General features: G+C 42.8%; 1 protein-coding gene across 1 annotated transcript; it reads right to left on the bottom strand.

Annotated features, from left to right (window-relative positions):
- Positions 1 to 45: 45 nt before the first annotated feature.
- Positions 46 to 13,217, bottom strand: inpp5f (inositol polyphosphate-5-phosphatase F). The gene is made up of 20 exons (XM_057047645.1): positions 12,660 to 13,217; positions 11,450 to 11,530; positions 10,914 to 11,050; positions 10,034 to 10,162; positions 9,769 to 9,954; positions 9,603 to 9,659; positions 9,077 to 9,275; positions 8,722 to 8,901; positions 6,790 to 6,857; positions 6,563 to 6,687; positions 6,383 to 6,460; positions 6,125 to 6,245; positions 5,203 to 5,331; positions 4,908 to 5,025; positions 4,630 to 4,828; positions 4,362 to 4,433; positions 4,220 to 4,293; positions 3,910 to 4,038; positions 3,733 to 3,820; positions 46 to 3,450 (listed from the first exon to the last, which is right to left on the bottom strand). Exons 1-20 carry the CDS (start codon positions 12,754 to 12,756, stop codon positions 2,301 to 2,303), a joined length of 3,417 nt encoding a protein of 1,138 aa, XP_056903625.1. The 5' UTR covers positions 12,757 to 13,217; the 3' UTR covers positions 46 to 2,300.
- Positions 13,218 to 13,618: the final 401 nt, after the last annotated feature.

The raw sequence follows: 13,618 nt of genomic DNA, 5'->3' as shown, positions 1-13,618 counted from the left end.
CATGTATAGGTGGAGATGTATGTATATATACAGTGGAGGCCAAAATTATTAGAACACTTGTTTTATTGCAGTGTAATATCTACCCAAACAAACTATGTTCAATGCTCGTTGTCAAGTAATACCCAAAGAGGATAAGAATAAATAGGATACTTTAATATACAATCTCAGTACACTGTGAAAAATAATAGTCAGTTTGGTCGTGAGGAGACACAAACACATTTAGACACAATGGTGACGATGCTAGAAAATGTGCTTCGACAGTGCAAATCAAATGTCCCGTCTGCTTCTTTTCACGTCTGTTGTTCAAATGGAAGGTCCACTGTAGACAAATGGGGTGTTGGAATGGAGGAAATTAGCAACTACACGATACAGGATTCAAACACGCCGAAGAAGCTTCTGTGTACAATTTCTAGCCGACACTCCAGCATCGTGATCACTCGGGAATGTTGAGACGGCTCAACTCGCTCCGCTCCAGTGTTTGTGATCTTTGAGGGAACTTTCTGAGACGCCGTTACCCTCCGCGCTAAAACTACTTCAGATTAAAGCTTTGGCAGCACCACTTTATCAGCAGGTTTAATAAATAGATATCCAGCCTCCCATCTCATAAAACGCAACGACGGTCATAAAACAAACGTGTGTCCCACGTCTCCGCTGCTGGTGAATGCAGAAACTAGATAAACGTAACAAAAAATGAGCGTTTGACAAGTTTTATCTTGGGATATTTGGAATTGGTTTATAAAAAGATAAAAGTATAAACAAATATGCTCCATAACGGTTAGATTGAGGAGTGAAAAAGAAGGCTTAACTAGGAAAAACGGTCTAATCACGCACAGATTGGTCACAAATAATGAATGTGTATGTGCTGACATACATCCACGCCGCCAGGACAGAAGCAGCTCATTTACACTGGAAATGTACAGTAGGTGAAATATCCCAAGATACAGCTTGATGGAACGGTAACTCTGAACAGTACACACAATGTAACATGGCAGAATTTACTTAAGGTAGATTTTTACCATAAATACCTGATATACATAATCCCACTTTTTATTCCATGTTAAGGCAATTATGTTTTCAGTTAATGGAGTGCATAAAGCGCCAGTGTTGCTAATAAATGGGCAGGTGCAATTGCATATACAGCATCTATATGCTAAAACATGCAGTGTCACTGTACGATGGCGGCAGAGGCCAGAAACAAAGCCTGGTCCTTTCTACGGCCTTCAGCAATCCAGCTGTTCAAATGCAGAAACTGAAACAACTCCAACTAGTCGCTTCCTGGTCAATTATTATTCGCTATGTCACTAATGTGCCTTATTTTTCAGGATATGACACTGATCCCCCTTCCAGCAAGCTAATGCCCAAACCACCAATGCAAATGCCTAAAGGGAAAGCTCTACTTGAGATACAATACTCACTGTACGTATAGACAACCAAGATACTCTTACAAAGGTCATGTGTAGTTAATATCTCTGTAAACTTCAAGGTTCCACTTGACAACATTGACTTTATATAGGATCACTACGTACAGCATCTCATCTGGCTACGCTCCGACAGCTATAAACAGTCATATTAAACATTGATTTTATCCATTGGGAATCACAAAAAAATAAATCTGGTTGGATTCCTACAACTGTTACAAACTGAAGCTTATCATGAGGTCTATATCACACTCCCCTATAAGTGACCTGCGCATACAGGACGCAAACAGCACAAGATGAAGTCACACTGGGCCGTTCAACATGCAGCTTTGGTCTTGCGTGCCCTCTTTTCCAATCGCCACTATTGACATGACCTTTGCAATCGTCTAAGTAGCGACATGTTAACATGCAAAAGCCTGCCGACGGAATCCTAAACACCTTCTCCTATTTTCCTTAAAAGTACCATTTGTATACTTTTTAACTTAGTTACTGCTATTGAGAAACACTGCTGTCAGGAGTCGTGGTATAATTTTTGTTATTGTAATTCTGGCATTAAAATAATTAAAGCTCCGTGTCAATCAGTGGGTCTGATTAATGCGAACTTGCTTTACCTCCTCCTCAACATGACCCGGACACTTGCTGTTCTATGAGTAAGGAAATACATGATTTGCATGTAAATATGACCAATAGCATGTTGGACTTCAGAATTTCCACGTTTCCTTCGGGTGTAATCAACAACACGACCAGCTGAAGCCAGGAGAGAAACGTAAAAGTAGATTTTTTTTTTTTTTTTGGCCAAGCAGTGACACTTTTAAGGAGCCATTATTACTGCTACGTCTTCAGGTGATGTGTGACTAAAAAAAAACTGCTACAAGAAAATTGTTAGATCTGAATAATCCTGGTCTGGCACTGGGTAAACATTGCCTTCAGCTCACGCTCTTGGGTTTCAGTGATGGTGTCTGGCTCCGGGCTCTTCTGTACCTTAGCCACAGCAAAACTGATGCCTTGGGTGAGTCCAGCCTGGGTCAGGTTGGCCACCTGCACCATGGAGCTCTTGATCTTGGCAAATGGAGACACCACCCGGCTACCGTTGCTGTCCGCAGGCGAAGGGCCTAGGCTGCCTTCCATCAGTGAACTCAGGCTCTTTTGAGATCCCCCCGAGGCTGCGGAGCTCGGTTTCTGGACAGAAAGGAGTGTGGAACCGGAGGTAGTGGAATCGACGTCTAGCTGCGAAGGCCTGGGGAGTTGAGCCTCCTGCTGATGCCGCTTCTCACAGTCGTCCGAGTCTGCTGAGCTTTTACTCAGCACGGGTACCAGAGGATTGAGTTGGGGCGCGGCAGAGGGCGGCTGCTCTCCAAACACCTCAACCGGATGGGTCTGCGCATCCTGGACAAACTGGTGGCAGTAGGCCTCGATGGGAGTACCAAAGTCAATCAGGATGGCTTCTTCGGCCAGCGAGGCGGCTCCAGGGGACCCGTCATCATTGCCTTGAGTCGGCTTCTCCTGCTTTCCCTCACAACCGGTGACCCGTATAACAGAGGGGATATTTAGCTCAACGCTGCCGATAGACTGGGAACGGCTGCCGAGTCGGGAGTTTGACGCTACGATGCCGCAGCTGGGCAGCACATAATCTACATTTTCTACGGAACCGGAACGCGGATGCTCGGAATCAGAATTGTAGGAGTCAGAGTCAGAAGACATCTCGCGCTCATCGCCGATATCTTTAAGTGCTCCCATGCCTGGGTTGTTGTCTGACGTGTCTAAGCTGCTGTCTGACTTCCACAGTGTGACGTGCATAGTTGGTTTTAGGAAATTGACCTTCACATCAGGCTTTGAGAAGTTGCCCAGTTTTCCGAGAGGTTTGAAGGTGCCCATGTTCACGTTTGTCTTAGTCTGTTTGACTTTCTGATTGAGAGAGGAGAATTTGTTGAGGAGGAAGCTTTTGCCCTGTGCCAGACCAGAGCTGCCCTGGACCTGATCAATTGGTTTGTTCTGGATGCCCATTATGTCTTCATGAGGTTTACTTTGTCGCCTGCAACAGTAAAAACAATGTGAAAAAGCAACCCACTGTAAATGTTCACATCCTTCTACACCAGGGGTGCCCAAATCCACTTCTCAAGGGCAGTTTTGTCCTACCAGGAAGAAAACGCTCCCTCCTGGCAAGACTGAATCCAAGAAGAAAGCTGTCTACCTGATAGGACAGAAAACCCGGGTGGATTGTGGCTCTCAAGGACTGGATTTGGGCACCCGTGATCTACGTATATGGATCAAATGTATGAAGAAAGTTACTATCTTAACACGGAGGAATTTGCACCTTTCTAACTTCTTCTCAACCACAAGCAGATCCAGCCCCATCGCTTGTTTAGTTATGCGTAGCATCTCAGCTATGCACTGCAATGTGTCTGAAACATGCGATAATGTGAGTTATCGACAAAGAAACAAAGAAAAAAAGACAACATCCACAGAACTTTGTTGCACAATTCTACCAAACCTTTTCCATCATCCTCAGGATTCCGGGTGACTGCTCTCAGAGTGTGGAAGTATCCGCTGGTCTCTCCGTTCCTGTAATGCAACCGCATGCAACAGAATTTTGGCTTTCCAAAGAGAGTTGGTTCCGCTCCTGCAACAAAAACCAGACATGTAACTTCCATTTTCACAGATATGCTGCTTGCGTGAATCATCCTCAGCAGAAGCAATGTTAAAAGGTTGCTGAGAAACTGTTAAGTGCAAGCAAGGGAAGTGTCGGTGACTCAGCGAGTAAAAGCTTCCTCACTTCTGCTAAACTACTTTTAACTTCTTACCGATTTCAATCTTTTCCAAACCTTCCAGGTTGAGGCGCTGATACTGGTTGACTTTATCTGCTTCTTCGTCATAGCTGTAATATAAATGGCGATGTCAAAAAGGACCTTCAGGACATGCCGATGCAGTTTGATTCTGACTTACTAAGCAATGTAATAGGCTTTGTCTGACAGCAGCAACAGCACATCAATGTCTTTGTTGGTGGCATCAATGAGGCTGGTGGGAAAAGGACAAAATTGCCATCAGAATAACACAAACTATAAAGAATGCTCTACATCTCAGTTGAAAATGTGTGTGTGTGTGTGTGTGTGTGGAGCCTTTATGAGGGGAATTCTAACAAATATGCACCAAGTATTTTATAACACCCTTAACTTTATTGTAATAAAATCAGACAGGACACCTAATTACAAACCTCATGTCACAATTGATGAGGGCCCAACCTCCGTGAAACTTCTCATCATCGGGCAGCAAGAGCTGCATGTAGGTCTGCAGCAGGAGGCTGACCTGCTCCTGAGCTCCTCTCTGGCTTTCCTTCTCTTTTTCCTCATGCTCTTTCTCCTTACTGAATATGGAGTAGAGGTCCTCTGTGACTGGCAGGCCCATCATCAGGTCTGCAGGGGGAGGCAGTAAAATGAAAGGGATTCTCAAGGATTTACAATATGGATGCAGATGAAAGGTGCTATACTGTACCAATAACTGCTTGTCTGTATGCATCTCTGAAGCGGTTCAGATAATAACGGTTGGCTGAGTTCACACCATCCTTCATCACACCAGCCAGTTTCCGCTCCCCCGTCCTGGTGAAATCTCCCTAAAACAGATCAAACCCAATCTATTAAATATATCTCCATTTACTAGAAATGAACATTTTGAAGAAATTTCATTTTGATTTTATCAACCCAAGAGGGAGTTGAGAATTTAGAATTGCTCTTTAATCCAGTAACAAATTAAGCAAATATGAAAGTGTGTACATCGATGCTGATGCTACCTTAAGTGCTGCTGTGCCTGCATACTGTTTACTGATTGTGTCTCCATTGTTGGCCCACATGATCTGATAAATCCTGTAGCATTTGAGAGGCAGAGGCTGCTCTGGAGGCATCACACCCAGTTTCTTGAGCTGCAAGAAGGAAAAGACATGTTGGTCCATGGTGATATTCCATTATTTCACACAGCTACCATTTATTATAAGATGGAGGAAAAGGCAAAACAAGTGGAGCACAGTGTAAAACATAGCCTGACATCTTTAGCTACCTCCTGGTTATAGTAGTGTTTTTATACATTTATAAAACTCATCAGCACAAACTGAAAGAGATGCAATAACTGAATAGAGCTGCAGCCAATGAAAAGATAAAACAGAGAGGAGATAAATCCGCTCTAACCAGCAAAATGCTAGAGCCAATGTGTCTGGATGGTCCTGTTAAACATGTTGAATCTGCTGACACTTTAAAACTGAAAATATTTATTTTTTATTGGCTGCCAGTGTTTATTATTATTAGTGATTAGCTTTGGTCAGTACTGAACAGTACCTGTTCGTGTGTGACGTCTAGTTTGTCGTCCAACCTGTTACTTGGCAACTGCAAGTGTCAGTATGTGATGACTCACATTTGTGATGCATGCTAGTTTTAACTCTTTATAGTGCACATTATCTAAAACCACAGACAGAGATTCAATGCAATCTGACTAATTTCAGTTTAAGATAAGTGATAATTCTACAAAATATTAAAACTACGGTAGCTAATATCACTTATTTAACATAGACTTCAATCACCATGTTATAAATGTGATTTTTCCTCAACAACATGCAGATTTGTGTCACGACTGGATGTAGCAAAACGGTCAGTGGGAAGTCTTCTAAAAAGCTGTGAATACGTAATAGCAATAAATATACGCGATACAGGTGAAATTCTTACTTGCTGCTCCATCACTACTCGAGCGATTGCAGCCTGGACCACGTTGGTCCTGTCGAGACAGTCCATGCAGTTGACTCTGAAGATGCCCTCCTGCTTACAGATGACTCCAGCCTGATCCACCCTGTCAGCAGCAGCAGATGGTTTTTAGGGTTATACATTTTAATCTGGTATTATGGAGGATTACAAAAAACAAACTACTTATGTTCGCTGCTACTCTCAAACAAAATTCCAATTACATTTGCTTTAACTGACACTTACCAAGCCCACTTCATGTCAGAGATGATATCCGAGATGGCATCTGTCAGTATTTGAACGTTCTCAAACTTCATACCTCGGCTGAGACACAGAATACAAGAACAAAGAGAATGTAAAGGCCTTCTGACATAAAGCAGACAGACACATTACTAATATATCTGCAGGTATTTTTGCTTTTATTACCAGTGTTCATGGAAGTCAAATGAGACATATGTCAGTTTTGGATTGTTGTAAAGCAGGACTTGCTTCAGATACGCATCGCCGATTATCTTCTCCCGTCCGTTCTGATCAACTAAATTAATGATAACCTGGAAAAGCCGAGGAGAGCACGACCATCAAACTATGTGTTAGATGAAAATCTAGGCAACCATGCAAACGCTATGCTCAAATGTGGAGCCGAGCAAACTCACCAGGGTCTTGTAGAGTTGAATCTGTTGTTCAAAGTGAGCAGAAAAGAAAGGGATGGTCTGCTTCTCTTCTGAAAGGTTTAAATAACAACATTCATGCACAAGCTAATTCTGGCCTCCAGTCTTGATAAAAAGCCTTAAAAGTCTTCAGAACATTTTTTTGTCATTGCTTATTCTAGACTGTAAATATCTATTTTAGGCTCCACTCGTCTCTATCAAGATGTGTCCTTCCTCTCTCACTCTAGGAGCCGTAAACCAGCTACTCTTCACAACGACAGGTTCACAAACGGAAGGACACCTCATTCAAATGAATGCGCTATACTGATTGCTTTTACTCTCACTTCTGCTGGAACATCAGTTCTCAAGCAGCAGATTAAATCTGGGACTGCCATGATTTTCATATCAGCTGAAGCGTGTTTCTCATTCTTCATGGTTTCGCCTTCTACCCATAGCAGGGTACAGAATTACAATGTTTTTGGGACACCGTATCATGATAGTTTTGGGTTTTTACATAACCCACACAGCCACCTCTAAGAAGTTTACAACATGATGATAACATGAGCGGTCATGAAAATATCCACTGAAAGCAGGTTTCTAGATTAGCAGGACTGGTTCCGCTGTATTTGGCTATACCACTGGGGCCTGGTTAGTGCTTGGGCGGAAGGATGTCTAGAAATACCAGGTGCTGTAAGCTTCATTTAAAGTTCTAAGTCTACCACGTGTCAGGATGTCATGGCAAGGTCAGCTTTTGGCTCCTCACCAGCTCTCCACTGAAGTCCCACAAGGATCGGGGCTGGGCTGCTGCTCTTTGTCATATACACAACCTTGCTGAGGCCAAGCATCCTGCCGTGGTTTTTCATACCCCTGCTCTGCAGATGACACCCAGCTGTATCTGTCATTTCCGCTGGATCAACTCTAAATCTCAGAGAAGCTCTCAAACTGTCATGGACACATCCACATGGATACAGGACTACCAACTCCAACTTACCCTTGCTATAATTGAGCTCCTGGTTATCCCCAGCCAACCGATCTGTTCATCACATATTTGACATTAAAATTAAAATTTTGATGATCAACTCTTTCTGCTCATGCAGCCTCAGGCTCAGCTGCTTTGCCTTAACAACTAGAAAAACCAGGCTGTTCCTAACCCAGCAAACCACCCAGGTGCTGCTACAAGCCATGAGGAACTGCCGCGAAAACTACAGCAATACCCTTGTTACAGCTGTACCGATGTGTAAGGTGAAGCTGCTTCAGATGGTCCAGTATGTGGTGGCATGTCTGGGCTTCAACCAACCGAATCGAACCGACACCATCCCACTGCGGTCCTCATTTATGCCAACCTACAGAGCACTAGCTAGATCTGCTCCCTCTTACTTGAAACGCCTTGTTCGGGGGACAACCAGCTCCCTTCACAGTACTTATCTTTCTCCTTCTATCTCTCATTCCCTCCTGCTTATATCCCTCTTCACTGTCTCTCCATAGCACTAAAAATGTTTGTTTGTAGATTCTCTTGTACTGGGATTTTATTTGCAGAGGTCTCCTTTGGTCTCACGACAAGTCACTTTGAGTAAAAGTATCTGCTAAATGATTAAAAAGTAATATCGGTTGACTAAATAACCTGGAATTCTGAAACTGTTATTGTTAGATACAACACAGAAATCTTCTGGCAGTATAAAATGTCATAGCGCTACATTATTTCTGCCATGCCCCACCTTGGTACTAAATATAAAACAGCTGGATGTGCTGACAGTCAAAAATGTCATTTTCATATGGACAAAACTTTAATTTACTGTTACTTTACATATTAAATGAAAAAAATATCTGAGGAGAAATGTAATCCAAATGGAAACATTTTCACTGAAGTAGGAAGGCAAAAGTCCACCACATGGAAGCGGGGCCTGTAAAAACCTGCACGTCAGATAATGTTGTCCTGACCTTTCTCCAAGCGTGGCCGGGGGTTGTAGCGATATCCAGCCTGGCTCCAGAAGACAGGAACAGAGCCACGGGTCTGCACAAAGGACAGAGTGTGGTTGTGCACGTGGATCAGCTGCTCTGTCTCCACATAGTTAGCCACATGGCCATCAGTGTCCACTCCTCTACGTTTGTACCGCATCCCTGCAGGCAAAGGCGCACAACAGATTATTTGTACCATAGATCACGCCTTGACTTGACACAGACAAAAGCTCAATGGGACACGCCTTCTTCATGTCATGCTGTGAATTAACCCTTATCTGATAGATGTGTATAGGTATAAGCTTTCTCTGAGGTCTGTGCCAGAAAACTGTCTGACCTGCCCGGTGGCGGCTCCGCCTTGAGATCAGGGCCACAGTGAAGCGAGGGTGGATGTCATCGACGCAGGTGACCTCCTGAGGAGGAGTATCGGGGCTGCTCCTGTCCTCCTCAGAGGTCTCATTGTAGTTCACCACCAGTTCTTCTACCTGCACAAAGCCCTGGATGATCGGAATCACCCAAAAGTCTGCCTCTGGCACCTGGACAGTTCAAAAAGTGAGGAAAGATCCAAACATGGTCATTAATTTTTACTGTGCTGGTTGTTGTGGGAATTAGAAACTAGAACCTGGCTCAAGACATCTTTTCTTGTTTCAATGAATTCATTTTTAATTTTTTTTTCTCACAGCTTTATTTCTGCCTTTATTGCGAATAAAACAACTTGAGACTGTGTATTCTTATTACATATTAAAATGATTGGTAACTGTATTAGAAACAAATCACAGCATATATGATGCACATTATATAATTAGCATATAGTATGGCCTGTTGTGATCAGCAATGCCTAAAAACATGAGAGAAATATTTACCTTCAGGTCTATGATGTCTTGGATCATGTGTTTATTCCAGAAGAAGCGATCATCCACCTTTTACACATCAGAAATATTAGAATTATGATATATCATATATCAGGTTTAGAACAGAATTATAAAATTCCTTTTTGTGCATTTAGAAATAATGTGTTCCTGCACAAACCTGTTTCCAGAGCGGAACATTGGATTTATCCTGGTCTCCCTGGCGCTGTACACTGTTGGTCAGATCATAAGTCATGCTGTAGTAGAAAGAGTCGGAGTCCATGAAGACTTTGTACAGCTCATCCAGGAGCCGCCTCTCCAGACGTTCTTTCTCTTTGTTTTCTTTGACCTGGAAGGCAGGTGAATACTGCGCCGGAGGGAGAGAAAAGAAGTGCACTTTGAAGTGCACGATACAGAAAGGCTCATGTATTGTTTGCACAAAGTACCTTTTTCTTGATGGGCACTGCCACGTTGGATTTGATCTGGCTGAACGTCTTCATCAAGAACTTTGACTCGTCTGGAGATTGAACCAGTTTCTCTGCTTTGTCGATTCCAAAGTGATGCTTCTTGCAAAGCTAAAAGAGAAGATCTATTAAATATATAAACTGGAAATGTCACAAAGGTGACACTCATAGCTTTGCCAGATTTTGGCATTTTCTTGAAATTGAATATATTTTGTCAATTTTTCTACCTACAACAAACTACCAAAACCACTACAAATTAGGGCTGAGACTTTACTGTTTTAAGATTAATTAATTACAGGAAATTCATTGTGTTAAAAAAATGAATAAAATTCCTTTCACGACTCTAATGCCGATGTGCGATTAAAATGGGATTCATTGAGATGAATTACGACGCCTGTAATTAATTAGATTTTTTTTAATTGTGTCCCAGCACTATCACACTACAGCTATGTGATTTCTACAAAGGAGAAACAATCTAACTCTCAATCCTAGCTTAGGCACAGCAGGGTGGAAGCTACTAGCCTATCCAGGAACGCTCAGAAACCTCTAAAATTACTCACTTGAAAATATTCTGTCTCGCCGTCCGCGGCGTTCCCCTGAAAGACTAAAATCTTAGGAATATCTAACTTTCAAATAGGATTCACAAGTTTTCCCCCTTTCAAATGGGTGAGTTAAAATAAGTGTGATTTTTTATTACAATAGAAAAAGCACAGTTTATTTTGCACCTTGCTCATCCACGCAGCTTAATCAAACACCTACTCATGGGGAGTATTTTTGGGTACAGAATAACATGCTTTGGTTAAAAGGGTTAATACTAAAATCAGCCCTGCTCCTCTCATTACATTATCATTGTGATACACACCTCCAGCTCCAGTTCTTGAGGCTCTTCATCAGACAGAGGGATGACAGCTATTTTGGTGATCTTGTAGACTTTGTGGTTGCCTGGTAAATGTCCCACGAGTGCTTTCTGGCGGATTAAGATAAGGCCAAGAGGAAGATCTGCCAAGAGCAGTGAGATTTAAAGATGCGTCACGGGTACAGACTTCCTCACAGTCTGAAAGGTGTGAAGAAAGCAGCTGCAGCAAGCGTGAAACTTTTTTTCCCACAATGTAACACAACACAGCCAATGAACCATGTTAAAATAGTCTTTCAAATCACAATTTTAACTGTATTTTTGCACTTATTATTGGGGATAATGTTAAGTTTTCTTGCACTTTTCCCACCCCAAAATCAGTCATATGCAGATGGGATCACTTTCATCACTCGGTCTTTCCTGCCACCCCACTCCTCTTCTACACACCGAACACTGACACATTTTTTCACACCTTTCTTTGATCCCACAGCACAATTTCCAACCCCCCCAACACAAATACGTGTGCGCTTTGTGGAAAACCTTACCTGTGTGAAGCTGTATCTTTCCAATCACACCTTCAACCAAACCCAAACACACTGGATTCCATGCTAACAACAGGTCAGTTGCTGGAGAGAGAACATAAAAAACATGATAACAGAGCAGTAAGTCACTGTGGAGGTGTTTTAGTCAAGACAATATTTAGTATTTAACACTACATGTGCAGTTAAGTGGAGACACAAGCTTTTAAACAAAGTGGAAAGTATGTATAGTCGTCGTTACTACCAACACTGGTCGCCTCTGCAGTCAGTTATGACAAATCGAAATATTTTGCACTGGTGAAAGAGTAAACATCACAGTGTGGAAAATTAGAAGAATGTGAAGAAGGGTGAGACCAAGGGTGGAAAACATCCACAGCGGCAGCTTCATACAATGACTCTTCCTGTCCTACTGGAAGGAGTATTTTATGTAGCTCTGTAAGCCAAGAAAGGCCTCACATATCAGTAAAGATAGCGTATAAGAAATATAAGAATACTTCACTCAGAATTTGCAGCAACATATAACGCTTCCCTCCAGGTCTAAGAGGGAAGTGGAAATACAGGAGTGGACCCCCCTTTTTTCCAATTAAATAATGAAAGAACAGTGCAACTAAAAACCTGTTCGGCATGGCTGCACAGCCACAGGGCTTCGGTGCATGCAGGACTAATGCAAACACCTTACAGCTGACTCAAGAGCTGCTTTCGGCCAATTCTTCTCTATGATGCAGGCAGCGTCCACAGATTCTGCAGTGTGATTCAAGTGGCTCACTTGACACATCTTCCTGACTCAACCTGAGATCTTCTGCCTCTCCTTACACGACCAGCGCCTCACAAAATGTCTTACAACACAGCGAATAAAAGCCAAATCCTCTTGACTTTTCCTGCTTTCCCGTTTTACAGCCTGGGAAAAGGAGAGTACTGGCATAACTTTTGGCGTGTGTTTGGGGTGTTGGCACTCCCAGAATTAATGTCAGAACCTTCAACACGACAGCGTTTAATACACCACTTATTCAAGTTGTTATTACCGGACGAGTTTGTGTAGTTACGACAAACGAGGTGACAATTGTCATGAGTACGTGGATTTAACCCCCTAATACATGGTGACAAAAAAAACCCCAACAAAGTCAAGAGTAAAAGAGGTTGTTTTACTGTTGTGTTTTTTTTTTTTAAAGATACTTTGATACCTGCGGCGGCAGCTGTGTGAACTGTCACTACGTACCAGGTCTGACGGTCATGGAACCGTCTTTACGGTTGCACCACAAAGCGCGGTCCCCGCTCTGGAGAATGTACTCGTCCTTTGATTGAAAAAGCTCCATGAAGCTCCTTTAGGTTACACGCAAGTCTGTAGCTCACTGGCTTGACAGAAAGGTAAAGGTAATAATACGCTCCCTCGCCCGAAAGGTTGACGCTAGCCACAACCCGACCGGCTAGCCACAGTCAGCGCGCACACTGTCGGTCGGTGTGCTACAGTAGCTAGCTAGCTAGCTGGATGGCTAGCAGCAGCCGCAGCTGGAGGGATGTCGAATTTGTTTATTCCATTTCTTCGCATGGTGGTGATCAAATTGCGACTATGTCGGAAAGCCATGAATCCCAGCCATGGCAGTCTGTAGTCACGCCGTAGGGAGGAAAAGCAAATTCACCCCAATGGAAAACCAAGAGGGATTGACGGCAGCGGCTGTGTGCGGATCTGGACGTAACGTGACAGTTTCCTGCTCCAAACAATAACACGTGACCAGTTCCGTGACCACAGGTAGGACCTGAAACCTCACCTGACCTGGACGGATCACGCTCTCTAATTACACTCAATTATTACTTCCTTAAACTATTTCAAGTTTTTTTTTCACTTCCTTATAACACACACACAGCAATTAAAAGATAATGACACTTTACACAAGGGCTTTCCTTCAGAAAATAGCTTTAAATCCACCTTCAACTATATCACAAGTGATCTCCATATGGGTGGAGGTAGTTTGTTATTCCTTTTGTAAAAGTGTGTGTTTTGTTTCCTCATTTTCATGTTGCAGTACGGTTAAATGGGTGGGGAGGTAAAAATGTTCTAAGCAAATATTATGACTCAGCCTTGGTGATCTCAGAGATGTACTGACTGGAGTCGCCATTAAAAACGCTTAAACGAGAAGCAAGTCTTAATGTAGTCTGCCCATAATATATACTGGATGT

This window comes from Takifugu flavidus, chromosome 11, assembly GCF_003711565.1.
Source record: "Takifugu flavidus isolate HTHZ2018 chromosome 11, ASM371156v2, whole genome shotgun sequence".
Classification (NCBI taxonomy): Eukaryota; Metazoa; Chordata; class Actinopteri; order Tetraodontiformes; family Tetraodontidae; genus Takifugu; species Takifugu flavidus.
The sequence above is the reverse complement of the archived record's forward strand: the minus strand, read 5'-3'. Positions and strand labels throughout refer to the sequence as shown.

Excerpts from the sequence above, each read along its gene's own strand:
- inpp5f (XM_057047645.1), bottom strand. The coding sequence starts at position 12,756 with ATGGAGCTTTTTCAATCAAAGGACGAGTACATTCTCCAGAGCGGGGAC. Across the intron at positions 6,246-6,382 it reads TCTGACATGAAGTGGGCTTG|GGTGGATCAGGCTGGAGTCA; the intron begins GTAAGTGTCAGT and ends TGCTGCTGACAG. Across the intron at positions 4,829-4,907 it reads ATACAGACAAGCAGTTATTG|ACCTGATGATGGGCCTGCCA; the intron begins GTACAGTATAGC and ends CTCCCCCTGCAG.